This window comes from Bombina bombina, chromosome 5 (genome assembly GCF_027579735.1).
Source record: "Bombina bombina isolate aBomBom1 chromosome 5, aBomBom1.pri, whole genome shotgun sequence".
Lineage (NCBI taxonomy): Eukaryota > Metazoa > Chordata > Amphibia > Anura > Bombinatoridae > Bombina > Bombina bombina.
In genome coordinates this window covers 753,135,115-753,162,877 of record NC_069503.1, presented here as the reverse complement: position 1 = coordinate 753,162,877, position 27,763 = coordinate 753,135,115, and the positions used below count along the sequence as shown (strand labels likewise).

Genomic DNA, 27,763 nt, shown 5'->3' with positions numbered 1-27,763 from the left:
ATATTAATATTATTAACTAAATTATTCCTATTTAAAACTAAATACTTACCTATAAAATAAACCCTAAGATAGCTACAATATAATTAATAATTACATTGTAGCTATTTTAGGGTTTATATTTATTTTACAGGTAACTGTATTTTAACTAGGTACAATAGCTATTAAATAGTTAATAACTATTTAATAGCTACCTAGTTAAAATAATTACCAAATTACCTGTAAAATAAATCCTAACCTAAGTTACCATTACACCTAACATTACACTATCAATAAATTAATTAAATAAACTACAATTATCTAAACTAAAATACAATTAAATACACTATATTACAAAAAACAAACACTAAATTACAAAAAATAAAAAAAGATTACAAGAATTTTAAGCTAATTACACCTAATCTAAGCCCCCTAATATAATAAAAAAGCCCCCCAAAATAATAAAATTTCCCTACCCTAAACTAAATTAAAAAAGTAATCAGCTCTATTACCAGCCCTTAAAAGGGTCTTTTGCGGACCATTGCCCCAAAGTAATCAGCTCTTTTACCTGTAAAAAAAAGAACAACCCCCCTCCATTACAACCCACCACACACACACCCCTACTCTAAAACCTACCCGATCCTCCCTTAAAAAAACCTAAGTCTAACACCCAAGTGCTTCTTACCTGTCCTGAAGACTGGCGGAGAAGGTCCTGTTCAAGGCGGTGAAGTCTTCTTCCAAGCGGCGACATCTTCTTCTTCCAGGAACCAGCCGGCGCGGAGCGGAGGAGTTGAAGACCGATGACCGCGGAGCTGAAGACCGGCGATGCAGGAACTGAAGACCGGAGCCATGGAGCGTGGAGGATCCTCTTCATACGATCTCCGCCGTACACTGAATAGGAATTCAAGGTACGCGATTAAAAATGGCGTCCCTTGAATTCCTATTGGCTGATTTGAGCCTTCAAATTAAAATCAGCAAATCAGATGAAAGCTACTTTAATTCTATTGGCTGATTTGAATAGCCAATAGAATAAGAGCTACTGTAATTCAATTGGCTATTCTAATCAGCCAATAGAATTAAAGTAGCTTTCATCCGATTGGCCGATTTCAATTTGAAGGCTCAAATCAGCCAATAGGAATTCAAGGGACGCCATTTTTTAATCGCGTACCTTGAATTCCTATTCAGTGTACGGCGGAGATCGTATAAAGAGGATCCTCCACGCTCCATGGCTCCGGTCTTCAGTTCCAGCGTCACCGATCTTCAGTTCCAGAGTGGACGGTCTTCAGCTCCGCGGTCATCGGTCTTCAACTCCTCCGCTCCGCGCCGGCTGGATCCTGGAAGAAGAAGATGTCGCTGCTTGGAAGAAGACTTCACCGCCTGGAACAAGACCTTCTCTGCCAGTCTTCAGGACAGGTAAGGAGCACTTGGGTGTTAAAATTTCCCTACCCTAAACTAAATTAAAAAAGTAATCAGCTCTATTACCAGCCCTTAAAAGGGCCTTTTGCGGGACATTGCCCCAAAGTAATCAGCTCTTTTACCTGTAAATAAAAGAACAACCCCCCATTACAACCCACCACCAACACATCCCTACTCTAAAACCCACCCGATCCCCCCTTAAAAAAAACTAAGTTTATTATTTTGAGGGGGCTTTTTTTATTTTATTAGGGGTTTAGATTAGGTGTAATTAGCTTAAAATTCTTGTAATCTTTTTTTTATTTTTTGCAATTTAGTGTTTGTTTTTTTTGTAATATAGTTTAGTGTATTTAATTGTATTTTAGTTTAGATAATTGTAGTTTATTTAATTAATTATTGATAGTGTAGTGTTAGGTGGTAACTTAGGTTAGGATTTATTTTACAGGTAATTTGGTAATTATTTTAACTAGGTAGCTATTAAATAGTTATTAACTATTTAATAGCTATTGTACCTAGTTAAAATATATACAAAAGTTACCTGTAAAATAAATATAAACCCTAAAATATCTACAATGTAATTATTAATTATATTGCAGCTATCTTAGGGTTTATTTTATAGGTAAGTATTTAGTTTTAAATAGGAATAATTTAGTTAATAATACTAATATTATTTAGATTTATTTCAATAATAATTAAGTTAGGGGGTGTTAGGGTTAGACTTAGGTTTAGTGGTTAATATATTTAATATAGGTGGCGGCGGTGTAGGGGGATTAGATTAGGGGTTAATAAATTTAATATAGGTGGCGGCGGTGTAGGGGGATCATATTAGGGGTTAATATATTTAAAATAGGTGGCGGCAGTGTAGGGGACTCAGATTAGGGGGTAATAGAGTTAATATAGGTGGCGGCGGTGTAGGGGGCTCAGAATAGGGGTTAATAAATTTAATATAGCTGGCGGCGGTGTAGGGGGCTCAGATTAGGGGGTAATACATTTAATGTAGCTGGCGGCGGGGTCCAGGAGCGGCGGTTTAGGGGTTAATATATTTATTATTAGGAGTGAGAGGGGGGATTGCGGATAGAGGGGTATACGTGTCGGGATGATGTTTGGGAGGCGTGTTAGACAGTTACGGGAGATTTAATATTTTAGTTTTTTTAGGCGGCGACAGTTTATAAAGTGCCATAAGTCACTGGCGACTACAGAAATTTGTACTTACGCTTATTTCTGGACATCGCTAGTTTGTCCGACTTACGGCACTTTAGCAACTGTCGGCGCCGTATATGTGATAGGTCGATGTGCAAGGTGAAACTACGGGCGGCGCAGGTTTACATAATTGCGCCGAAACCTGCGCCGTATATCGGATTGCGCCCCTAATATATAATCTAAGGAGCTGGAAGTATTTATTTGGTCTTTCTCTGGAATGTTAGGCATCTCTACTCAAGATGGCTTCTTTAGAAGAGCCAACGGTGCTCATTGTAGGGGAGGTTTTAGAACTTAAAATTTGGTGGACTTACAAAAGTGGTGAAAAACAAAATTTATGCTTACCTGATGAATTTCTTTCTTTCTGGATATGGTGAGTCCACGGGATCATCAATTACTGTTGGGAATATCACTCCTGGCCAGGAGGAGGCAAAGAGCACCACAGCAAAGCTGTTAAGCATCTCTTCCCTTCCCACAATCCCTAGTCATTCGACCAAAGGAAAAGGAGAGAAAGGAAATAAGACAAGGTGTAGAGGTTTAGATAAAAAAAAACTGTCTTAATAACGGACGGGTCGTGGATTTACCATATCCGGAAAGAAAGAAATTTATCAGGTAAGCAAACATTTTTTTTTCTTTCCTAAGATATGGGGAGTCCACGGGATTGTCAGGCTACAGATAAATGACATATATTATATATATATATATATATATATATATTTATATATATATGTGTCTGTGTGTGTAAATGGGACAGGGGAATGTGTTTATGTATGAAACCATATTTTTATCAGATATTCTTTGAAATAGGATTGCAATTCTGATGTCAGGATTTGACTCAGAAACCCCCACAAATTGAATACACATCTCCAGGTTGAACCACAGACAGCATGTCCCAAGAAACAAAAGGGAAGCATTTGCTCCCTAAACGAAAATACAAACATGTTTTACCATAATTGAGAGTTAGCATGGCCTTTGAAGCCCACCTCCTGCTGTGTAAAAGACAGCATTTTGATGCATAGATCAGGATACCTACTCATATATGAACTTCCTGCCAAGGAGCTGATAATTAGCACAGGTTTGTTGGATGACTCATACTGTGTGGCTGCTAACACTGAGATATACAAAATGTTAAACATTGCGTCTGGGTTAGGATAACACAGAGAAAGCACATAGCTTACATCTGTATTTAGAGTTTAAGTAAAATTAAATACATTTTGAAGAAGAACAATGTCAATAGTTCATGTGTGTTTGAAATAATTCAAATAATCCATATATGTATATATATATGTTGAAATCGTACGTTTTATATTAAATAAATAATTGCTGCAGTGAATAGATATATGAAAGATAGATTCAAACTGTAATAATCCCATGGTTTAATTATATGTAACATAATTTTTCTATTTTTCCAGATGGAGTGCCTGCATGGGATACCTGAATCATGTCATATGATTATATACTAGAATGGTTATGAAAGTTTATCCCCTTAATGACCGAGGACGTGCAGGGTACGTCCTCAAAAAAAAGGCAGTTAACGCCTGAGGACGTACCCTGCACGTCCTCGGTGTGGAAAGCAGCTGGAAGCGATCCTGCTCGCTTCCAGCTGCTTTACGGTTATTGCAGTGATGCCTCGATATGGAGGCATCCTGCAATAACCTTAAATGGCCATCCGGTGCAGAGAGAGCCACTCTGTGGCCCTCTCTGCACCGAACATCGATGGCCGGTATCGTTGGTGGGTGGGAGCCGAATTGGGAGGCGGGTGGGCGGCCATCGGTGTGCCGCGTGATGTCACGGGGGGCAGGATCGGGGGCGGGACCGTCGGGGGCGCGCACGGGCGCGCGCGCGTGCACGGAGGGTGGCGGGCGGGCGCGTGCACGGGGCGGGAGCGGGTGGGAACCGCTACACTACGGAAAATCATTTCATAAAACCTGCCTAATCTTGTTTGTGCAAAAGCACAAAAAGCGATCGTGGAGGGGTGGGGGGGTTGGTTTGTGTGTGGGGAAGCTACACTACAGAAAATTTCAACAAATTAAAAAAACAAACCATTTTTTTCTTCTAAACTGGGTACTGGCAGACAGCTGCCAGTACCCAAGATGGCGCCCATTAAGTTAGAGTGGGAGGGGATAGAGCTGTTTGGGGGGGGATCAGTGAGGTTGGGGGCTAAGGGGGGATAGTACACAGCAGCATATGTAAATATGCTTAAAAAAAATCATTAAAAAAAAATATATATAGCTTTTATTTTAGTACTGGCAGACTTTCTGCCAGTACTTAAGATGGCGGGGACAATTGTGGGGTGGGGGAGGGAAGAGAGCTGTTTGGGAGGGATCAGGGGGTCTGATGTTTTAGGTGGGAGGCTGAGCTCTACACTAAATCTAATATTAACCCTGCAAGCTCCCTACAAGCTACCTAATTAATCCCCTTCACTGCTAGCCATAATACACGTGTGATGCGCAGCGGCATTTAGCGGCCTTCTAAATACCAAAAAGCAACGCCAAAGCCATATATGTCTGCTATTTCTGAATAAAGGGGATCCCAGAGAAGCATTTACAACCATTTGTGCCATAACTGCACAAGCTGTTTGTAAATGATTTCAGTGAGAAACCTAAAATTGTGAAAAATTTTACGTTTTTTTTAATTTGATCGCATTTGGCGGTGAAATGGTGGCATGAAATATACCAAAATGGGCCTAGATCAATACTTGGGGTTGTCTACTACACTACACTAAAGCTAAAATTAACCCTACAAGCTCCCTACATGCTCCCTAATTAACCCCTTCACTGCTGGGCATAATACACGTGTGGTGCGCAGTGGCATTTAGTGGCATTCTAATTACCAAAAAGCAACACCAAAGCCATATAAGTCTGCTATTTCTGAACAAAGGGGATCACAGAGAAGAATTTACAACCATTTGTGCCATAATTGCACAAACTATTTGTAAATAATTTCAGTGAGAAACCTAAAGTTTGTGGAAAAAAATTGTGAAAAAGTGAACGATTTTTTTTATTTGATCGCATTTGGCGGTGAAATGGTGGCATGAAATATACCAAAATTGGCCTAGATCAATACTTTGGGTTGTCTACTAAAAAAAAAAATATACATGTCAATGGATATTCAGGGATTCCTGAAAGATATTAGTGTTCTAATGTAACTAGCGCTAATTTTGAAAAAAAAGTGGTTTGCAAATAGCAAAGTGCTACTTGTATTTATGGCCCTATAACTTACAAAAAAAGCAAAGAAGATGTAAACATTGGGTATTTCTAAACTCAGGACAAAATTTAGAAACTATTTAGCATAGGTGTTTTTTGGTGGTTGTAGATGTGTAACAGATTTTGGGGGTCAAAGTTAAAAAAAGTGGGTTTTTTTTCAATTTTTCCTCATATTTTATAATTTTTTTATAGTAAATTATAAGATATGATGAAAATAATGGTATCTTTTGAAAGTCCATTTAATGGCGAGAAAAACGGTATATAATATGTGTGGGTACAGTAAATGAGTAAGAGGAAAATTACAGCTAAACACAAACACCGCAAAAATGTAAAAATAGCCTTGGTCCCAAACGGACAGAAAATGGAAAAGTGCTGCGGTCATTAAGGGGTTAAACACGGCTCTGAAAACATAGATATATAAATGCCATAAATTTCAAAATAATTAGCAATATTAAATTGCTTTAATATAATACAATGTTAATAATATAACATATTTGGTATCAGAATAATCAGAAAAATGATCTGGTGCTACACATCTATAATTGGGGTTATATGTGATTAATGCAGAGAGTTGTGGTCTGATTAAATAACCATCTTATGAGAATAATTAGCTTGTTAAAAATGCTTAGAAATGTTAAAGGTGAATTTGTTGTGTCGTGCTGTCTGCTGCCACCCAGTGTTATGTTGCGAGAATTGCAGCCATGAGATGATTGGTTGTTGCAAGGATGCATCTCCTTGGCAACATATATTCCCAGATGAACCAATCCATATTCAGTTGTTAAGGGCCAATCCGAGACAAGGTTTCCGTTTTGGGCGTTTCCAAATCTAGCGATGATGGAAAACTGATATAAAGTGAAGGCAGGATAGAGAAAGGACAGATTTCTGCTAAGCTAAACTTGTAACTGGTTTGTTGGGCGCGAGATACCACTTTACTCAAGCAAAGCTGATCTACCTTTCTCATTGATTGCGATATACACTTATTGGTGATCTGAGGTAAAATAATTCCTATTAAGGAATATTGGATATCGATTGCTCTTTACCCTGGTAACGTATTCAAGGTTATTGGTAAGACTATAGTTAAATTATAAGTCACTGCAGTTTAAAGTACAGTTGAAAGATTTAAAGAGAGCAGTTTGGATTTTAAGCTACCATTTCATAGCCTATGTGTTGCTAAACTAATCCTAAATTTTAAATTGGTTATCTGTGCAAATATATAACTATAACTCAGAGTTGGGTTTTTGCATAAATAATATACATAATTTCTGATGTTTTAAATTAGAATTGTGTTAGAATAAATTGTGGTTAATTAACTGAGTATATTGCTGAATGTTTGTAGCTGCTATTTTAAGTCTCATTGTAATATTTTAAATGCAGCTCTGAATGAAAGGCTGGTTTTAAAGGTAAAATTTTCTGGGTTTTGTAAGAAGGATAGCATATCTTAATAGTTGTTTTTAACGTGTATAATAGTGTTTCATATTCTGGTATTACAAATATATTTCAAAATGTTCATGGATATTAACTAAATAAAAGAATTCAGGTATTTATATTAATTGTATGGTTTCTAGTAGATGCATGTTGTTTAAGGGTTTCTATTTTTAAGGATAATTATTATTTGTATTGTGTTATAACCCTGCCATAAGCTGATATATTATGTGGAGAGCACTACTTAGATTCTTATCATAAATACTGACAGGATCATCAATAACTGTTGGGAATCAATACCCAAGCCAGAGGACACAGATGATTAGGGAGGGACAAGATCGGGAACCTAAACAGAGTTCACCGCCGTTTGAAGCACCTTTCTCCCAAAAGAAGCATCAACCGAGGCAAAAGTATCAAATTTTGAAAATTTTGAAAAAAAGTGTGCAAAGAAGACCAAGTCGCAGCCTTGCAAATCTGTTCTACAGAGGACTCATTCTTGAAGGCCCAAGAAGAAGAAACAGCCCTAGTGGAATGAGTTGTAATTCTCTCAGGGGGCTGCTGTCCAGGAGTCTCATATGCCAAACGAATAATACTTCTCAATCAGAGAGAAAGAGAATAGGCAGTAGCTTTCTCATGTTTGCGTTTCCCAGAAAAGCAAACAAATAATGCAAAAGACTGACGAACGTCCTTAGTCACCTGTAAATAGAATTTAAGAGCCCGCACAACATCTAAGTTGTGCAACAAACGTTCCTTATGAGAAGAAGGATTAGGACAGAAAGAAGGAACAACAATTTCATGATTAATATTTCTATCCGTAACAACCTTAAGAAGAAAACCAAACTTGGTACGAAGAACTGCCTTATCTGCATGAAATATGAGATAAGGCGAATCGCACTGCTAAGCTGAGAGTTCCGAAACTCTCCAAGCAGAAGAGATAGCAGTAAGAAACAAAACCTTCCAAGATAACAACTTAATATCTATGGAATGCATTGGATCAAACGGAGCCTGTTGCTAAACTTTAAGAACAAGGTTTAGACTCCAAGGTGGAGCAACAGGTTTAAACAAAGGCCTGATTCTGACCAAGGACTGTCAAAAGGATTGCACATCCGGCACTTCTGCCAGACGCTTGTGCAACAAAATAATGCAGAAATTTGACCCTTCAGGGTCCTGACCGACAAACCTCTCTCCAGGCCTTCCTGGAGAAAAGACAAAATTCTTGGAATCCTGATCCTACTCCAAGAATATCCCTTAGAGTCACACCAATAAAGATATTTTCGCCATATCTTATGGTAAATTTTCCTAGTGACAAACTTATCAGCCTGAATCATGGTCTTAATGACCGACTCGGAAAAACCACGCTTAGCTAAAATTAAGCGTTCAATCTCCAAGCAGTCAGCTTCAGAGAAATGAGATTTGGATGAAGAAAGGGCCCTTGAAATGAGATTTGGATAAAGAAAGGGCCCTTGAAGAAGAAGGTCCTTCCTCAGAGGAAGTCTCCACGGAGGTAGAGACGACATTTCCACTAGATCTGCATAGCAGGAGCTATTAGAATCACTGACGCTCTCTCCTGCTTGATCCGAGCAATGACTTGTGGAAGTAGAGCAAACGGAGGAAACAGATATGCCAACCTGAAGTTCCAAGGAACTGCCAGAGCATCTATCAGAAAGGCCTGAGGGTCTCTCGACCTTGAACATTACTTTGGGAGCTTGGCGTTCTGATGAGACGCCATCAGATCCAATTCCGGTAACCCCCATTTAGCTGTTAACCTGGAGAACACTTCCGGATGGACTTCCCACTGCCCGGGATGGAAAGTCTGTCTGCTCAGGAAATGCGCTTCCCAATTGTCCACTCCTGGAATGTGGATGGCACATAGGCAGCAATTGTGAGCCACCACTCACTGAATGATTCGAGTCACCTCCTTCATGGCTAAGGAACTCCGAGTTCCCCCCTGGTGGTTGATGTAAGCCACTGAGATTATGTTGTCTGACTGGAACCTAATAAACCGGGCAAAAGCCAGTTGAGGCCAAGCCATCAAAGCATCGAAGATCGCTCTCAACTCCAATATGTTTATGGGGAGAGCAGATTCCTCCTGAGACCAAAGTCCCTGTGCCTTCAACGAGTTCCAGACTGCTCCCCGCCCATCAGGCTGGCGTCCGTGGTCACAATCACCCATGAGGGTCTCTGAAAGCATGTCCCCTGGGACAGATGTTCTTGAGACAGCCACCACGGTATTGAGTCTCTTGTCAATTGATCCAGAACTATCCTCTGAGACAGGTCTGAATAATCCCCATTCCATTGGCTGAGCATGCATAACTGTAAAACTCTCAAATGGAATTCAGCAAAGGAAACTATGTCCATGGAAGCCACCATCAAACCAATTACCTCCATACATTGGGAAACTGATGGCCGTACAGCAGCCTGTAGAGATAGGCAAGAGGAAAGAATATTAGCTCTTCTGACCTCTGTCAGAAATATTTTAATTGATAGGGAATCTATAATGGTTCCTAAAAAGACCACCATTGTAGCCTGAACAAGGGAACTTTTTTCCAAATTCACCTTTCATCTGTGGGAATGAAGAAAAGACAACAAGATCTATATGTGATATTTTGCTAGTTGAAAAAAATTCTGGGAAATAAAACAAAAAGACCTTTAACTGTTTTTTGGGGAAAGAATGTTATTTTAGGTGTACAGCATTACCATCTGCTTAAGACATACATTTAACATTGTTTTTTAATATTTTCGTATCAAGAAAATTCTGGGAGCTGTGGCGAGGCCAAATGGAAGCGCTACAGGCAAATCTCAGGTCTTCAAATCCATAGACCTTCAGGTCTATGGTAGTCATGAATCGACCCTCTTGAACCAGAGGAAGAATGGAACGGATAGTCTCCATTTTGAAGGACGGCACCCTGAAAAATTTGTTGAGGAACTTTAGATCTAGAATAGGCCTGAAAGTTCCCTCTTTTTTGGGCACCACAAACAGGTTGGAATAGAACCGAGACCCTGTTACTGTATTGGGACTGGAACTATCACTCCCAGGAGAGAAAGATCCTGTACACATTTCAAGAACGCCTCTCTTTATCTGGCCCACAGATAATCTTGAGAGGTGGAATCTGCCCCTGGGAGGAAAGATCTTGAATTCTAACTTGTAACCCTGGGAAACTATGTCCACGGCCCATGGGTCTGGGACATCTCGTTCCCATGCTTTTGAGAACTGAGAGAGAGTCTACCCCCTACTTGTTCCGATCCTGGATCGGGGGCAGACCCTTCATGCTGACTTAGATTCAGCTGTGGGTTTCTTAGATTGCTTCCTCTTGTTCCAAGAATAACTGGGCTTCCAAAAAGGCTTGGACTGATCCTGCTTGGTAGAGAAGGGGGAAGACTTACCTCTGAAGTTACAAAAGTAACGAAAATTACTCAGACGTCCTTTCGATTTGTTGTTCTCATCTTGAGGCAGAAAAGATCCTTTACCACCTGTGACATCGGAAATAATTTCTGCCAAACCCGGCCCAAACAAGGTCTTTCCCTTGTAAGGAATCACCAAAAGCTTAGATTTAGAAAAAACATCCGCTGACCAAGATTTCAGCCATATCGCTCTATGCGCCAAAATTGTGAAACCAGATATTTTGGCCCCCAACTTAATAAACTGCAAAGAAGCTTCTGTAATAAAGGAATTGGCTAACTTAAGAGCCTTTATCCTATCCTGTATCTCCTCCAAAGGAGTCTATGCTTGAAGGGACTCAGACAAAGCGTCAAACCAATAAGCTGCCGCACTAGTTACTGTAGCAATATACACCACTGGTTGCCATTGTAAACCCTAATTAATATACATCTTCTTTAAGAAAGCCTCCAGCTTCTTATACATAGGGTCCTTGAAAGAGCAACTATCCTCAATAGGAAGAGTAGTCCTCTTGGCCAGTGTAGAAATCGCCCCTTCCACGACTCTTAATGGAGTCAGCCACCTGGAACATCTTCCTAAAGACTGAAGAGGAAGAAAAAGAAATTCCCGGTCTCTCCCATTCTCGGGCAATAATCTCTGTAGCACGGTCTGGCACTGGAAACACCTCCCCAGGAGAGGGTACATCAAAGTATCTATTTAACTTGCTAGATTTCTTAGGGTTGACAACGACAGGAGTCCTCCAAAGTAGCCAAAACCTCCTTTAACAAAACACAAAGGTGTTCAAGCTTGAATCTGAAGGAAACCACTTCAGCATCAGAAGAAGGAATTATACTATCCGAATCTGAGATTTCACCCTCAGAGGCTACAGAAGTATCCTCCTCTTTCGACTTATGTGAAAGAGCAACTTGGTTAGCCTGTACTGGATCAGAAACCTTACTATCTGATTCTCTAATTTTCCCTCTTATGTCTCCCCTGAAGCATGGGGATGGCAGCTAGCACCTCAGATACCGCCGAAGACACCTGGGCAGAAATTTCAGCCTTCAAATAAACTCCTTTAGGAGATTGTGAGGAACCGCAGGGCACTACATGTGATGACAATAACGTTTGGAATGCTTGAGGGAGAGGCTGTGGCATTATCTTTGTACATTAAAGTTATTTCAATACAAGAACTACAAAAAGGCAAAGGAGGTTCAACTGGGGTATTCAGGCAAAGTTTGCACTCTATAGAAGGCATAGACTCTAGGTCCATTTTGCAATAACATAATAATAAAATATAATTAAAAAAAAATTTAAACTTGATACTGTCTCTTTAAAATGGATTCCTTTAACGGAATATACAACAGCCTTAGTAACCAAATAAGTCTGATATCCTTAAGCAAAATTTCAAACCCGAATAACACTTTTAGCAATTAACCTCTTATGCAGCCTCTACACCTCAGCGCTAAGCTGAGGCGCCTACCTGCTCCTCTCTGCAACGCTAGGCTGAATGCTAAGTAGAAGGGGTGACCGGAGCAGCTCTGCACTCAATATAGAAATCGTTACACAGGGATCTTCTTACAAGCTGCGCCAGAAGTAAAAGTGTGCACTGAGAAGCCCTAGACAAAAAACTAAACTAAAGGATCCGCCTCTCCTAGTAACGTCATAGGTGGTTCCGTCGGCTGTATCAATGCTTAGCAGTCTCATATAAACAGTTATATTATACCTGCTCTTCTCTGTTGTCCCCCAAAAGAAAATTAACAACTGAATTAAGAAACAGTCTAACATACTGAGCCACCAATGATTCATAACTACCTCACTGAATCAATCTCTAATTTACCGCCACACAGTGCCCTGCTTCCTGCCTTAAATATAATGACCCTCAGGAATATAACCAGTCCCGTACATGGTGCAGTCTGAAAACTGCTGTAGTGCCAGAGCTTTCCATAAGAAATCAAAAATGGCACTTACCAGCACCCTTGACTGTCCGGCAGGAGGACAGCTCACCTGGCATGAGAGGAAGCCACTTCTCACAGAGACCTGTGGACAAAAGAAGGAACAGAGTAAACATACTCTGGCATTCTATTTGAGGGCAGCAATCTAGGAAAACGCAGCGGGGCCCACCCCACAAGTTCCTAACTGCTTGAAAGCTACCACAGCCCTACTGAAGAGACTAAAGTGGAGTACAGCTAGGCCCTGTTTGTCAGGAAGGATCAGAGGAAACCTGCTCAGGCTTTCAAAATAATAAAATCTTGATAGAAGAAATTCTTTAAACAAACACCTAAACTTCACCTCTTCCTTGCACAGAAGGCAAAGAGAATGACTGGGGATTGTGGGAAGGGAAGTGATACTTAACAGCTTTGCTGTGGTGCTCTTTGCCTCCTCCTGCTTGCCAGGAGTGATATTCCCAACAGTAATAGATGATCCCGTGGACTCACCATATCTTAGGAAAGAAAAGATGTATACAATAAGGGTACAGAACGAACGTTATTGACTTGCTTAAAATTATAACTATTGACTTGCTCAGGGTCTACGTAGATCTCTATATTATCAATAAAATAAAGCATAAAAATATCATACAAATAACTTACAGTACAGCATATCACCCTTACAGAATTCTATATTATTTATTGTAAATAATCGTATGTGTGTAAACACTCACATAATGCTCTAAAAAACATAATTTATGCTTACCTGATAAATTCCTTTCTTCTGTTGTGTGATCAGTCCACGGGTCATCATTACTTCTGGGATATTATCTGCTCCCCTACAGGAAGTGCAAGAGGATTCACCCAGCAGAGTTGCTATATAGCTCCTCCCCTCTACGTCACCTCCAGTCATTCGACCAAAGACCAACGAGAAAGGAGAAGCCAAGGGTGTAGTGGTGACTGAATTATAATTTAAAAAATATTTACCTGCCTTAAAAAACAGGGCGGGCCGTGGACTGATCACACAACAGAAGAAAGGAATTTATCAGGTAAGCATAAATTATGTTTTCTTCTGTTATGTGTGATCAGTCCACGGGTCATCATTACTTCTGGGATACCAATACCAAAGCAAAAGTACACGGATGACGGGAGGGATAGGCAGGCTCATTATACAGAAGGAACCACTGCCTGAAGAACCTTTCTCCCAAAAATAGCCTCCGAAGAAGCAAAAGTGTCAAATTTGTAAAATTTGGAAAAAGTATGAAGCGAAGACCAAGTTGCAGCCTTGCAAATCTGTTCAACAGAGGCCTCATTCTTAAAGGCCCAAGTGGAAGCCACAGCTCTAGTGGAATGAGCTGTAATTCTTTCAGGAGGCTGCTGTCCAGCAGTCTCATAGGCTAAACGTATTATGCTACGAAGCCAAAAAGAGAGAGAGGTAGCAGAAGCTTTTTGACCTCTCCTCTGTCCAGAATAAACGACAAACAGGGAAGAAGTTTGGCGAAAATCTTTAGTTGCCTGCAAGTAGAACTTGAGGGCACGAACTACATCCAGATTGTGTAGAAGACGTTCCTTCTTTGAAGAAGGATTTGGACACAAGGATGGAACAACAATCTCTTGATTGATATTCCTGTTAGAAACAACCTTAGGTAAGAACCCAGGTTTAGTACGCAGAACTACCTTGTCTGAGTGAAAGATCAGATAAGGAGAATCACAATGTAGGGCTGATAACTCAGAGACTCTTCGAGCCGAGGAAATAGCCATTAAAAATAGAACTTTCCAAGATAACAATTTTATATCAATGGAATGAAGGGGTTCAAACGGAACACCCTGTAAAACGTTAAGAACTAAGTTTAAACTCCATGGCGGAGCAACAGTTTTAAACACAGGCTTGATCCTAGCTAAAGCCTGACAAAAGGCCTGGATGTCTGAATTTTCTGACAGACGCCTGTGTAACAAGATGGACAGAGCTGAGATCTGTCCCTTTAATGAGCTAGCCGATAAACCCTTTTCTAAACCTTCTTGTAGAAAAGACAATATCCTAGGAATCCTAACCTTACTCCAGGAGTAATCTTTGGATTCACACCAGTATAGGTATTTACGCCATATTTTATGGTAAATCTTTCTGGTAACAGGCTTCCTAGCCTGTATCAGGGTATCAATAACCGACTCAGAAAAACCACGTTTTGATAAAATCAAGCGTTCAATTTCCAAGCAGTCAGCTTCAGAGAAGTTAGACTTTGATGTTTGAATGGACCCTGAATCAGAAGGTCCTGTCTTAGAGGTAGAGACCAAGGCGGACAGGATGACATGTCCACTAGATCTGCATACCAAGTCCTGCGCGGCCATGCAGGCGCTATTAGAATCACTGATGCTCTCTCCTGTTTGATTTTGGCAATCAATCGAGGAAGCAGCGGGAAGGGTGGAAACACATAAGCCATCCTGAAGTTCCAAGGTGCTGTCAAAGCATCTATCAGAACCGCTCCCGGATCCCTGGATCTGGATCCGTAGCGAGGAAGTTTGGCGTTCTGGCGAGACGCCATGAGATCTATCTCTGGTTTGCCCCAACGTCGAAGTATTTGGGCAAAGACCTCCGGATGAAGTTCCCACTCCCCCGGATGAAGAGTCTGGCGACTCAAGAAATCCGCCTCCCAGTTCTCCACTCCCGGGATGTGGATTGCTGACAGGTGGCAAGAGTGAGACTCTGCCCAGCGAATTATCTTTGATACTTCTATCATTGCTAGGGAGCTTCTTGTCCCTCCCTGATGGTTGATGTAAGCTACAGTCGTGATGTTGTCCGACTGAAACCTGATGAACCCCCGAGTCTTTAACTGGGGCCAAGCTAGAAGGGCATTGAGAACTGCTCTCAATTCCAGAATGTTTATTGGCAGGAGACTTTCCTCCTGACTCCATTGTCCCTGAGCCTTCAGAGAATTCCAGACAGCGCCCCAACCTAGAAGGCTGGCGTCTGTTGTTACGATTGTCCAGTCCGGCCTGCTGAACGGCATCCCCCTGGACAGATGTGGCCGAGAAAGCCACCATAGAAGAGAGTTTCTGGTCTCTTGATCCAGATTCAGAGTGGGGGACAAATCTGAGTAATCCCCATTCCACTGACTCAGCATGCACAATTGCAGCGGTCTGAGATGTAGGCGTGCAAAGGGTACTATGTCCATTGCTGCTACCATTAAGCCGATCACCTCCATGCATTGAGCTACTGACGGGAGTTGAATGGAATGAAGGACACGGCATACATTTAGAAGCTTTGTTAATCTGTCTTCTGTCAGATAAATCTTCATTTCTACAGAATCTATAAGAGTCCCCAAGAATGGAACTCTTGTGAGAGGCAAGAGAGAACTCTTCTTTTCGTTCACTTTCCATCCATGCGACCTTAGAAATGCCAGAACTAACTCTGTATGAGACTTGGCAGTTTGAAAGCTTGAAGCTTGTATCAGAATGTCGTCTAGGTACGGAGCTACCGAAATTCCTCGCGGTCTCAGAACCGCTAGAAGGGCACCCAGAACCTTTGTGAAGATTCTTGGAGCCGTAGCCAATCCGAATGGAAGGGCTACAAACTGGTAATGCCTGTCTAAGAAGGCAAACCTTAGATACCGGTAATGATCTTTGTGAATCGGTATGTGAAGGTAAGCATCCTTTAAATCCACTGTGGTCATGTATTGACCCTTTTGGATCATGGGTAAGATTGTCCGAATAGTTTCCATTTTGAACGATGGAACTCTTAGGAATTTGTTTAGGATCTTTAAATCCAAGATTGGCCTGAAAGTTCCCTCTTTTTTTGGGAACCACAAACAGGTTTGAGTAAAACCCTTGTCCTTGTTCCGACCGCGGAACCGGATGGATCACTCCCATTAATAATAGATCTTGTACACAGCGTAGAAACGCGTCTTTCTTTATTTGGTTTGTTGACAACCTTGACAGATGAAATCTCCCTCTTGGGGGAGATAATTTGAAGTCTAGAAGGTATCCCTGAGATATGATCTCTAGCGCCCAGGGATCCTGGACATCTCTTGCCCAAGCCTGGGCGAAGAGAGAGAGTCTGCCCCCCACTAGATCCGGTCCCGGATCGGGGGCCCTCGGTTCATGCTGTCTTAGGGGCAGCAGCAGGTTTTCTGGCCTGCTTGCCCTTATTCCAGGACTGGTTAGGTTTCCAGCCTTGTCTGTAACGAGCAACAGCTCCTTCCTGTTTTGGTGCAGTGGAAGTTGATGCTGCACCTGCTTTGAAATTCCGAAAGGGACGAAAATTAGACTGTCTAGCCTTAGCTTTGGCTTTGTCTTGAGGTAGAGCGTGGCCCTTACCTCCTGTAATGTCAGCGATAATTTCTTTCAAACCGGGCCCAAATAAAGTTTGCCCCTTGAAAGGTATATTAAGTAATTTGGACTTAGAAGTTACATCAGCCGACCAGGATTTTAGCCACAGCGCCCTACGTGCCTGAATGGCGAATCCTGAATTCTTAGCCGTAAGTTTGGTTAAATGTACTACGGCCTCCGAAATGAATGAATTAGCTAGTTTAAGGACTCTAAGCCTGTCCGTAATGTCGTCCAGCGTAGCGGAACTAAGGTTCTCTTCCAGAGACTCAATCCAAAATGCTGCCGCAGCCGTAATCGGCGCGATGCATGCAAGGGGTTGCAATATAAAACCTTGTTGAACAAACATTTTCTTAAGGTAACCCTCTAATTTTTTATCCATAGGATCTGAAAAAGCACAGCTATCCTCCACCGGGATAGTGGTGCGCTTAGCTAAAGTAGAAACTGCTCCCTCCACCTTAGGGACCGTTTGCCATAAGTCCCGTGTGGTGGCGTCTATTGGAAACATCTTTCTAAATATTGGAGGGGGTGAGAACGGCACACCGGGTCTATCCCACTCCTTAGTAACAATTTCAGTTAATCTCTTAGGTATAGGAAAAACGTCAGTACTCGCCGGTACCGCAAAGTATTTATCCAACCTACACATTTTCTCTGGTATTGCAACAGTGTTACAATCGTTAAGAGCCGCTAAGACCTCCCCTAGTAATACACGGAGGTTTTCCAATTTAAATTTAAAATTTGAAATATCTGAATCCAATCTGCTTGGATCAGAACCGTCACCTACAGAATGAAGCTCTCCGTCCTCATGCTCTGCAAGCTGTGACGCAGTATCAGACATGGCCCTAGAATTATCAGCGCACTCTGTTCTCACCCCAGAGTGATCACGCTTGCCTCTTAGTTCTGGTAACTTAGCCAAAACTTCAGTCATAACAGTAGCCATATCTTGTAATGTTATCTGTAATGGCTGCCCAGATGTACTAGGCGCCATAATATCACGCACCTCCCGGGCGGGAGACGCAGGTACTGACACGTGAGGCGAGTTAGACGGCATAACTCTCCCCTCGCTGTTTGGTGAAATTTGTTCAATTTGTACAGATTGGCTTTTATTTAAAGTAGCATCAATACAGTTAGTACATAAATTTCTATTGGGCTCCACCTTGGCATTGGAACAAATGACACAGGTATCTTCCTCTGAATCAGACATGTTTAACACACTAGCAATAAACATGCAACTTGGTTACAATCTTATTTAACAAAAAACGTACTGTGCCTCAAAGAAGCACTAAACGATTAAATGACAGTTGAAATAATGAACTGAAAAACAGTTATAGCATCACTCTTTAAAAACAACACAACTTGTTAGCAAAGGTTTGTTCCCATTAGTAAAGTAACACTAATTAAATTTTAAACATAAAAATCACAGAGCAACGTTTTAAAACACAGTCACTACATAAGTCTCACAGCTCTGCTGAGAGAATCTACCTCCCTTCAAAGAAGTTTGAAGACCCCTGAGTTCTGTTAGAGATGAACCGGATCATGCAGAAAATACAAGAGTAACTGACTGGAAATTTTTGATGCGTAGCAAAGAGCGCCAAAAACGGCCCCTCCCCCTCACACACAGCAGTGAGAGAGAAACGAAACTGTCATAATCAAAACAAGCAAACTGCCAAGTGGAAAAATAATGCCCAAATATTTATTCACTCAGTACCTCAGAAATGCAAACGATTCTACATTCCAGCAAAAACGTTTAACATGAATTAAATACCTATTAAAAGGTTTAATGTATTTTTACAGAGTAATTCCGGTGAAATACCATCCCCAGAATACTGAAGTGTAGAGTATACATACATGTCATTATAACGGTATGGCAGGATTTTCTCATCAATTCCATTCAGAAAATAAAAACTGCTACATACCTCAATGCAGATTCAACTGCCCGCTGTCCCCTGATCTGAAGCTTTTACCTCCCTCAGATGGCCGAGAAACAGCAATATGATCTTAACTACTCCGGTTAAAATCATAAGAAAAACTCTGGTAGATTCTTCTTCAAACTCTGCCAGAGAAGTAATAACACGCTCCGGTGCTATTGTAAAATAACAAACTTTTGATTGAAGTTATAAAAACTAAGTATAATCACCATAGTCCTCTCACACCTCCTATCTAGTCTTTGGGTGCAAGAGAATGACTGGAGGTGACGTAGAGGGGAGGAGCTATATAGCAACTCTGCTGGGTGAATCCTCTTGCACTTCCTGTAGGGGAGCAGATAATATCCCAGAAGTAATGATGACCCGTGGACTGATCACACATAACAGAAGAAATATAAATTATCTGCTGCTGGCAAATGGATTTGTAATTAACAAAATAAATACAATATAACAATGATTTTGAAAAGTGCTATAGCAAAAGTGTATATAGCCAAGGTAATTCTAGTGCAATCAAATATTTAAAACTCAACGTGACAATAAAGATTAGATCTCATCTACATATTTCCAAAAATAAACAGTGTTGTAATGATTAATCTTACATCACATACAAATAATTAAAATGAAGACGAAAATCTTAAAATCTTTGCTGTACATCATGTTAATTGAATTGATTGGCCATGCTGGAAATACTTTAGAGAATTGAGGCCACTGAACATAAACAGATGGAGATGAACTGTGCGAGGGACATCCAAAAAGTGGGTAGATATGGTGCAGCTCCATGGAATAAACAATACAGGGATGACTATAGCTGCAACACCAAAGGGATGTAAACAGAATACCAGAAGTAACTTATCTAACGCTACCAAGGTGCACCATGCTACTTGTGTGCTTGTTCTGTCTCTTGCACTATTGGACTTCTCAATCCAGTGCCTCAAAAAGACTCCCACTCAATCTGATGCAACGCTGGGGGCAGGACCCAGTACTGAGCAGGCTCATCTAACAGGGGCAGGGGTGTGAGACTAGGCTGGATCAAGCTATTAGCTTTAGAACTTTATGATTTTGTATTTTTCACAGCATGCTTGGGTCTTATATTGTATATACATTTGTCAGTAGATCATTTATGTTTTTAGAGCATTATGCAAGTGTTTACACATATACGGGTTATTTACAATAAATAATGTATATAAAGCTATATTTTCCAAAACTACCTTTTCTGGAAATTCTATTATGATTTTTGTATTTTTTCACAGCACCCTTATAATAAAATTTCTGTTAGTAAACAATCTCAGAGGAGAAATAGTATATGCAGAAGTTGGAGAACAAGCCTTCCTAAATAGGATCAACTTAAGGGGTCATTTTAACAGGTTAGCAAGCAGACAAGGTTGCTTTATTTAAAAAACAAAAAGTTAGGAGCCAGAAGAAATGTTTAAAAGATAAAAGTGAAGGCCTACTTGCTCCCAGGATTATTGCGCCCAGTACCAGAATGTATTGCATAATGTATTAGACATCACATATTCTATGGATCTTTTGCATATTAAAAAAATGAATATGTTTATTAGTTGGTGCAGTTTTAATAATAAAAAAAAAATTGTAGGACATATATACACGCCACGGTTAGTAACACCACAAAAAAGAAATCCAATGGCACATCACAACTTCATGCAAGATGGGTAGGAGCGTGTAAGCAGTACATACCCGTAAAGAATCTCTTGGGATGAGTTTTGAGTTCTTCATCCTTACTATCTGAGGCTAAAAAATGATTAGCAATAAAGAAAAAAGACAAAAACAAAGAGGATTGATAAAACGGTTAAAATATTTCACAGCACACTACAACTTCAGCTCCCAGATTCCGCATGCAAAGATATCAGTTGATACATTTCTGTATTAGCAAATGCCAACTCTCAAACGGGTAATTACAGCCTAAAAAAACATTTACATTAAAACAGTGGAGTTATTTCAACCATTAACTTGGCACAATTTTAGTAAAACTTAAAAATAAGTGCTAATTAGAGGTTAGTTATGCCAGTTTACCCATGCTAGATTGATTAAAGACAATTAAGAGGCGATTTCAAATCAGGGAATAAAATAATGTTTACTTAGGTGTTATAAAAAAACACAAAAAATGCCAAAAACAAGGGCTTGATAAATTTGTTAAAAAAATCTAAGAATCAACCAAAAATGTAGGTAATTTATTGTTTGTGTGCCTGTGTGTTTATACGTATATTTGAGTGTAATATATATATATATATATATATATATAAAAAAACCAGTACACAGCAGTTTAGCACTCAGGGGTGCTCAGCAACATATTTCATAGACCTCCAACAAAAGCAGGCACTCACCGGGTTTGAAGTGGCAAAAAACTTTATTCCAACAGAGTGACGTTTCAGGGTTTTACCCCCGTCCTCAGACTCAAACAACGACAATGAAATGCTCAACAACCTCCTTTAAACCCTGTTCACCATACATGTGTTTCAAATAAGCGTTAATTACCTTGTGTGCAAAACCAGGTATTAGCAAGCACTTAGCATACATCACTAATAAGCATTGCAGGTTGCCTAGCAACCAAACACTAAGAATTCTAAGAATTCTAGATGCACCTAAGCAGTAGAATATATACAACAATTGACAACATATGTGTGTTATTTAAAGTGACCATATAATATCCACTAACATGACTTATAGAACATCCGTTTACCAAATTATGTGTAGCGGTAATTACCCAGTGCTTGTGCGAGCATCACTAATGGACGCTGTGGATATGTGTAACTTAGCAACTAATCGCATGCTAGACACATAGTGTCCAATGTGTTAACTATCTCTACTATTACCCAGAAAATGCATATAAACATAAAAACAAAGAAATGTAAAGAAATGTTAAAATGGCTAAATCTCTATTCAGCATGTCAAGAAACCTTTATATTAATATGGGGCTATTATAACTATTCCTAGGGCTCAAATGGCTACCTCTATTGGAAAGCATATAAACACAAAATAAAACACAATTGACCATAGTAGATTATAGTAAGGGCATATACATAGCGCCAATTAACTAATATATCCTTGGTCAATATTAGACCGGGTGCAACGCAGCAGTGTACAAATAGAAAATTGTACATAAAATTACACACAATGTAACTAAGTTGCCTAAACTGAACTTGAATTACATATACAGTATATATATATATATATATATATATATATATATATATATATATATATATATATATATATATATATATATATATATATATATCTCAAATACAGAAATGTAATTCGTGCTAGGCATGGAAAGATTGGCACCGGGACATTACAGAAAGCTGTGCCATTCAATTTTACTTTTAGGGCCCTTCAGGATCAGTGTGTCCAGTTCAAAAGTCCATCTAGCCTCTCTCTGCATAAGTATCTTATTCCGGTCCCCTCCTCTTGTCAACGGAGGGACATGATCAATGAGAGTATATCTCAACTCTGATACATTATGATTGTTCTGTAGGAAGTGGCGTGCCACAGGTTGTTCTGACTCTTTGTTCTTGATAGCTGCACAGATGGCACTTCTATGGTTAGCCATCCTTGTCCTGAGATCATCACTCATTTTTCCTACATAAAACAAATTACAAGGACAGTGTAGTAAATATACCACAAATTTGGTGGTGCATGTCAATCTGTGTTTACAGAAGTATTTTTTCCTGTTCCTCGGATGATGAAAGAAGGATCCCGTCAGCATTCCATTACATGTGGTACAACCGCTACATTTGTAGCAACCGTGTTTTGTATTATCCGACCATGTCGTCTTGTAGCAATGTGTCGGGTTCGTTTTTTGTAGAATGTCTTTTAAAGATCTTCCTCTTCTGAATCCTATCCTTGGTGTGACCATCTTATTGAAGGGTAGTGTATCATCACTGCAGAGTATATCCCAATTATCCTTTAGAATTCTACCAGACTCATTTTTATCTGCTGAGTATGTCATAGCCAGAGTCATTTTGTCCTCACTCACTACATTCATCTTTATGTTTCTGACATCCTTGTCATTCAGTGCAGATATATGTTCATTCAGAAGTCGCTTATGGTACCCCTCTGTAGAAAACGTTGTCTCATCTCCTCCACTTGTATTTCTACTTGCTTTTCATTTGTGTTATTTCTTACCACCCTGATGAATTGAGATTTTGGAAGGGCTTTCTTCAAGGCAGGCGGATGGCAGCTCGAAGCCTCCAATAAAGAATTTTTATCCGTCGGTTTTCGGTACAATGTGGTGCTAATCCTATTGTCCTTTTTGTATAGTTTAAGATCTAGGAATTCTACCTCGTTCCTGTTGTGATTCATCTTGAATTTCAATGATTGATGTCCTGAGTTGAGTTAATTGAACCATGTTATGAGGTCCTCTTCCTGTCCTGTCCATACCAGTAGTAGGTCATCGATATATCTCTTGAAATAGATGGTTTCTGACCTTTGGAAACACATTGTTCCGTTGTTTTCAAATTCCGACATAAATAAGTTGGCATACGAAGGTGCCACGCTGGAGCCCATAGTTGTGCCGATAAGTTGGAGAAAAAAAATGGTTTTCAAAACGAAAGTCATTTTTCTGCAGACATGTCTCCAATAAATCCAGTATGAGTATAGGTGGAGCCACATATGGATATTTCAATAGCTGTTTCCTCACTGCTGCCAAGCCTTCTTGGTGGGGAATGACCGTGTACAAGCTAATGACATCTAGTGTCACTAGCAAGTCTTTCATTGTCATTGTTTGAGTCTGAGGACGGGGGTAAAACCCCGAAACATCACTCTGTTGGAATAAAGTTTTTTGCCACTTCAAACCCGGTGAGTGCCTGCTTTTGTTGGAGGTATATATATATATATATATATATATATATATATATATATATATATATATATATATATACACACACACACATACACATACATACATATGCACAAAACACGGAAGGGGAATTAGCTCTCAGCTAAGATTAAAAGCAAAAATGGAAGAGTTAGTTCCCGCATCTGGCCAAATGGGATAAGCCTAGGTACCATGTCAAGGTCTCTTCCAAAACCGGAGTCCCTAAACAGCCACACAATGCAAGCTCTCAATCCAACAAACTGGGAACAAGTGAAGGGTGCACAGGCTTATGAAATCCCCCTAGACAGATATGGTACCTGGGCTTATCCCATTTGGCCAGATGCGGTAACTAACTCTTACATTTTTACTTTTAATCTTAGCTGAGAGCTTGACTTACTCTGTGTGCTGTATTAATTTGTTTTGTAATTTTCCCTATGGGCTTGCACACAGACCTGTCTGGGGTTAACTGCTTGTGACTTTGGGGAGTACCTGGGCTTATCCCATTTGGCCAGAGGCGGGAACTAACTCTTCCATTTTTGCTTTTAATCTTAGCTGAGAGCTTGTGAGTACTGGACTTTCTCTGTGTGCTTATTTATACATTTATTTATAAAGTTGTCAGGTGATGGCAGTGTAATATTATAGAATTTTCTGTTATTAATAAATGTTAATAAAGCTAACTGATTTAATATTCATTTGTGCAACAATAAAAAAATGTTTTTAGCTAATTTTACCTAAATATTGGCTTACATTATAGCCAGGTGGTGTGCTCATTAAACAGGCACTAGGACCACTGATGCATGTGTGACCTACCTACTAACACTTTACTGCTAAACCCTAGAGGATAATTGACTTGATTCCAGGTCAAAATATGTATGCCATGTTGAACCAGAGCCCCATATATAAGAAGCCCCTGCTATACATAAATGTACACTTGGTAAAATCAGTTGACAAGTTAGAGCAACCCCATGCACAAAAGAGCAATCAAGAAAAATTTGTAACATAATATTGTAATTATTAAGCAAAGAGAAGAAAGGAATGGTTTCCAAGAGTAAGCTTAAAGTGATGGTAAACTTGATCGTTACGGAACATCAGTGTAACTATCATAAAAATCCAACACCACTTTCATTAATATTTTTTTTTCTAAATTAAAGTCTTCTTACTGCTAAATCACTCAGATTTACTCCTACCGCTCCTCCTGCAGGCGCCGATCTACACTTTTTTTCTGTGAGTTCCTCAAGTTTCTAGAGCCAGCTTATTGATTTTCTGGCCTTTAGGCGGCCAACTCCTAACACAACATGCCACTTTTTTTTACGTACGGATCCCTGACTTCGCTACCTAAAGGCCAAAAAATAAAATCAGCCGGATGAAGAAACGTCACTGAATAAAAATAAAAGTGTAGATAGGCGCCAGGAGGAGGAGCAGTAAGAGTAAATCGGAGCGAATAGCAGTAGGTGGACTTATTTAGAAGAAAAAAAAATAATGAATGAAAGTGGTGGATTTATATGATAGTTACACTGATATGTTCCGTAACTATCACGTTAACCATCACTTTAAGATGAGCTTTGCAAGTACTAGGACAGAGCTCTGCTTATTAAACAAGTTCCTTAATTTGATCACTGCCATTTCAAAAAGTTTTTTGGCTCAGTCAGCTGCCATTTGTGCACTAATAAGCCACTACTTACTATACATACAGGTGGCTTTTACTCAAACATTAAATTAGCAGAGATCAAAAAAGGAAACATAACCACACATTTCTTAGAAGGTAAACATTGAACAAGTCAACAAATTATTGATTGACCTTGCAGTATCAGAAAATGGGTCAGTCCAATGTTAGCTCTGGCATGGTTCTCATTGTTAACAAGAATAGGCAGTAAATCCTATGTAACAAAAAATGGCTTTCAGAAAAATGTACTGCATTGTGATCAAAGGTTAGTGCAAAAAAGGTCACAATGCCATTTTATGCTACATGAATATCAATAACCTGGCACTGCCACATATGTACATTACTGCAGCTAAACAAGAAGCCATATCTTGCTTATTGTGTGGGACTTTTTTCTTACAAAAAGAACTCTTTGAAACACATATCTAAATAATAAGGATGAATAGTTCAGGTTTCTTTTAAGTATCATTCCTGGACTAGTTAAAACCATTGGTGTCCATAAAGAGTTGTAACGCTCTCCAACAACCAATATGTCAAATGTAATTTAAAAACCCACAATAAAGATTACAATGAAACAGCAATACTTGTCCAATATTTCTATGATTTCTTCAGAAAAGCATGATTTTAAAAACATAATACAAGATTTTGTTTTGCAATGAAATATGCTATTTTTGAAGAAACTACACAGAAAATGTTTTCTAAAGCTCACTACACTTGATAACATTTTTACAGATGTGGACTATTTTTGTGTGTAATCTCCCTTTCATGGAAAATATGGATTTATAATTTATTGAACATATTCATTTTAGTAAACCTTATCAGTAGAAGTATAACTTGTCTTCTTCGACCAGGATTTAGTACACAATAAAGGACAGCATGACATTTTATTTCCTAGGATTTAGTCAGATTGTCACTTAAAAAAAAAATAGCTTTACTGTGTTTGAAAAGTTCTGTATCCAAACGAAACAATTTGTTTACAGAGTGTTTTTCCTTGTAGGAAGTTGCATCAAAAGTGGGAAGACTTGTTCCATTAGGAATAAAGGGTTCCCTTGAGAATACAGAAATTGTGTCCTCATTGGGGGGGGGGGGGGGAGCACGCATTTCCTGGCAATACAGAGAATGAGTTTGTCCTCAATGTATCGTAACCAAATGACAAGTAAGCCATTATGGACTTCCAAAACCTTTAGACAAAATACTTTTTTCACTATGCTAAAGAATAGGATAGGAAATGGAAATAATAATAGGGAGAAAAAAAAGTTTCTAAAAACATAAAAATTATGCTTACCTGATAATTTCCTTTCCATCTGTATGAGGAGAGTCAACGCAGCTTCATTCCTTACTTGTGGGAATACAGAATCTGGCCACCAGGAGGAGGCAAAGACACCCCAGCCAAAGGCTTAAATAACCCCCCCCCCACTCCCCTCATCCCTCATCCACCAGTCATTCTGCAGAGGGAACAAGGAACAGTAGGAGAAATATCACGGTATAAATGGTGCCAGAAGAACAACAGAGAAAATGTGCAGGGGCCGTGGACTCTCCTCGTACAGATGGAAAGGAAATTATCAGGTAAGCATAATTTATGTTTTCCATCTTAATATGAGGAGAGTCCACAGCTTCATTCCTTACTTGTGAGAAACATATACCCAAGCTCTAGAGGACACTGAATGAAAAACGGGAGGGTAAGAGAGAGGCAGACCCTATTCTGAGGGCACCACAGCCTGCAAAACCTTTCTCCCAAAAGCTGCTTCAGTTTGTAAAGAGGACCAGGTAGCCGCCCTACAAATCTGCTCCATAGAGGCTTCATTCTTGAAGGCCCAAGAAGCCACAGCTCTAGTTGAATGAGCCGTAATCCTCTGACGAGGCTTATGTCCCGCTGTTTCATATGCTAAGCAAATAATGCTCCTCAACAAAAAAGAAAAAGAAGTGGAAGAAGCCTTCTGCCCTCTGCGCTTCCCAGAAAAGACAACAAACAATGTCGAAGTCTGTCTAAAATCCTTTGTGGCCTGAAGATAGAATTTCAAAGACTGAACCACATCCAGATTATGAAGTAATCGTTCCTTCGAAGGAGGAGGATTAGGACACAACGAAGGAACCCCAATCTCCTGATTGATGTTGCGATCAGACACAACCTTAGAGAGAAAATCCCACCCAGTGCGAAGAACAGTCTTGTCAGCATGAAAAACTAGGTAAGGAGGCTCGCATTGTCAGGCCGCCATCTCAGAGGCTCTGCGTGCCGAAGCAATAGCCAGTAGAAAAGGAACCTTCCCAAACAGTAACTTAAAGTGAAAGTAAATCCTAGTGTTTTACAAACGCTAGGATTTACTATTGAAACAAATAAAGGGCACTTTCATTCATGAAGTATAAGATACTTCATGTAGAAAGTTCCTTTATTTGATTCAATCAATCGCTGCTCTTAGATCCTACAGCAGCCCATGGCTAAAAAAAATTTGGCTAAGAGGTGACGTTTTCAGAAAGAAAGAAGAAAAAGAAGAACTCTTGAATGGACTTC

The 27,763-nt window shown here is 39.8% G+C and overlaps 1 protein-coding gene across 2 annotated transcripts in view; it reads right to left on the bottom strand.

Moving 5' to 3' along the window:
• The window catches only part of SLC66A2 (solute carrier family 66 member 2), a 490,515-nt gene that overhangs the window by 286,479 nt on the left and 176,273 nt on the right, over positions 1 to 27,763 (bottom strand). Inside the window, exon 4 of one of the 2 annotated variants that reach the window (XM_053714832.1) lies at positions 20,456 to 20,509. The exons of the other annotated variant lie outside the window; for it this stretch is intronic. Coding sequence (XP_053570807.1) covers positions 20,456 to 20,509 — 54 coding nt within the window. The remainder of the gene's footprint in view (positions 1 to 20,455; positions 20,510 to 27,763) is intronic. 2 annotated transcript variants of the gene reach the window in all.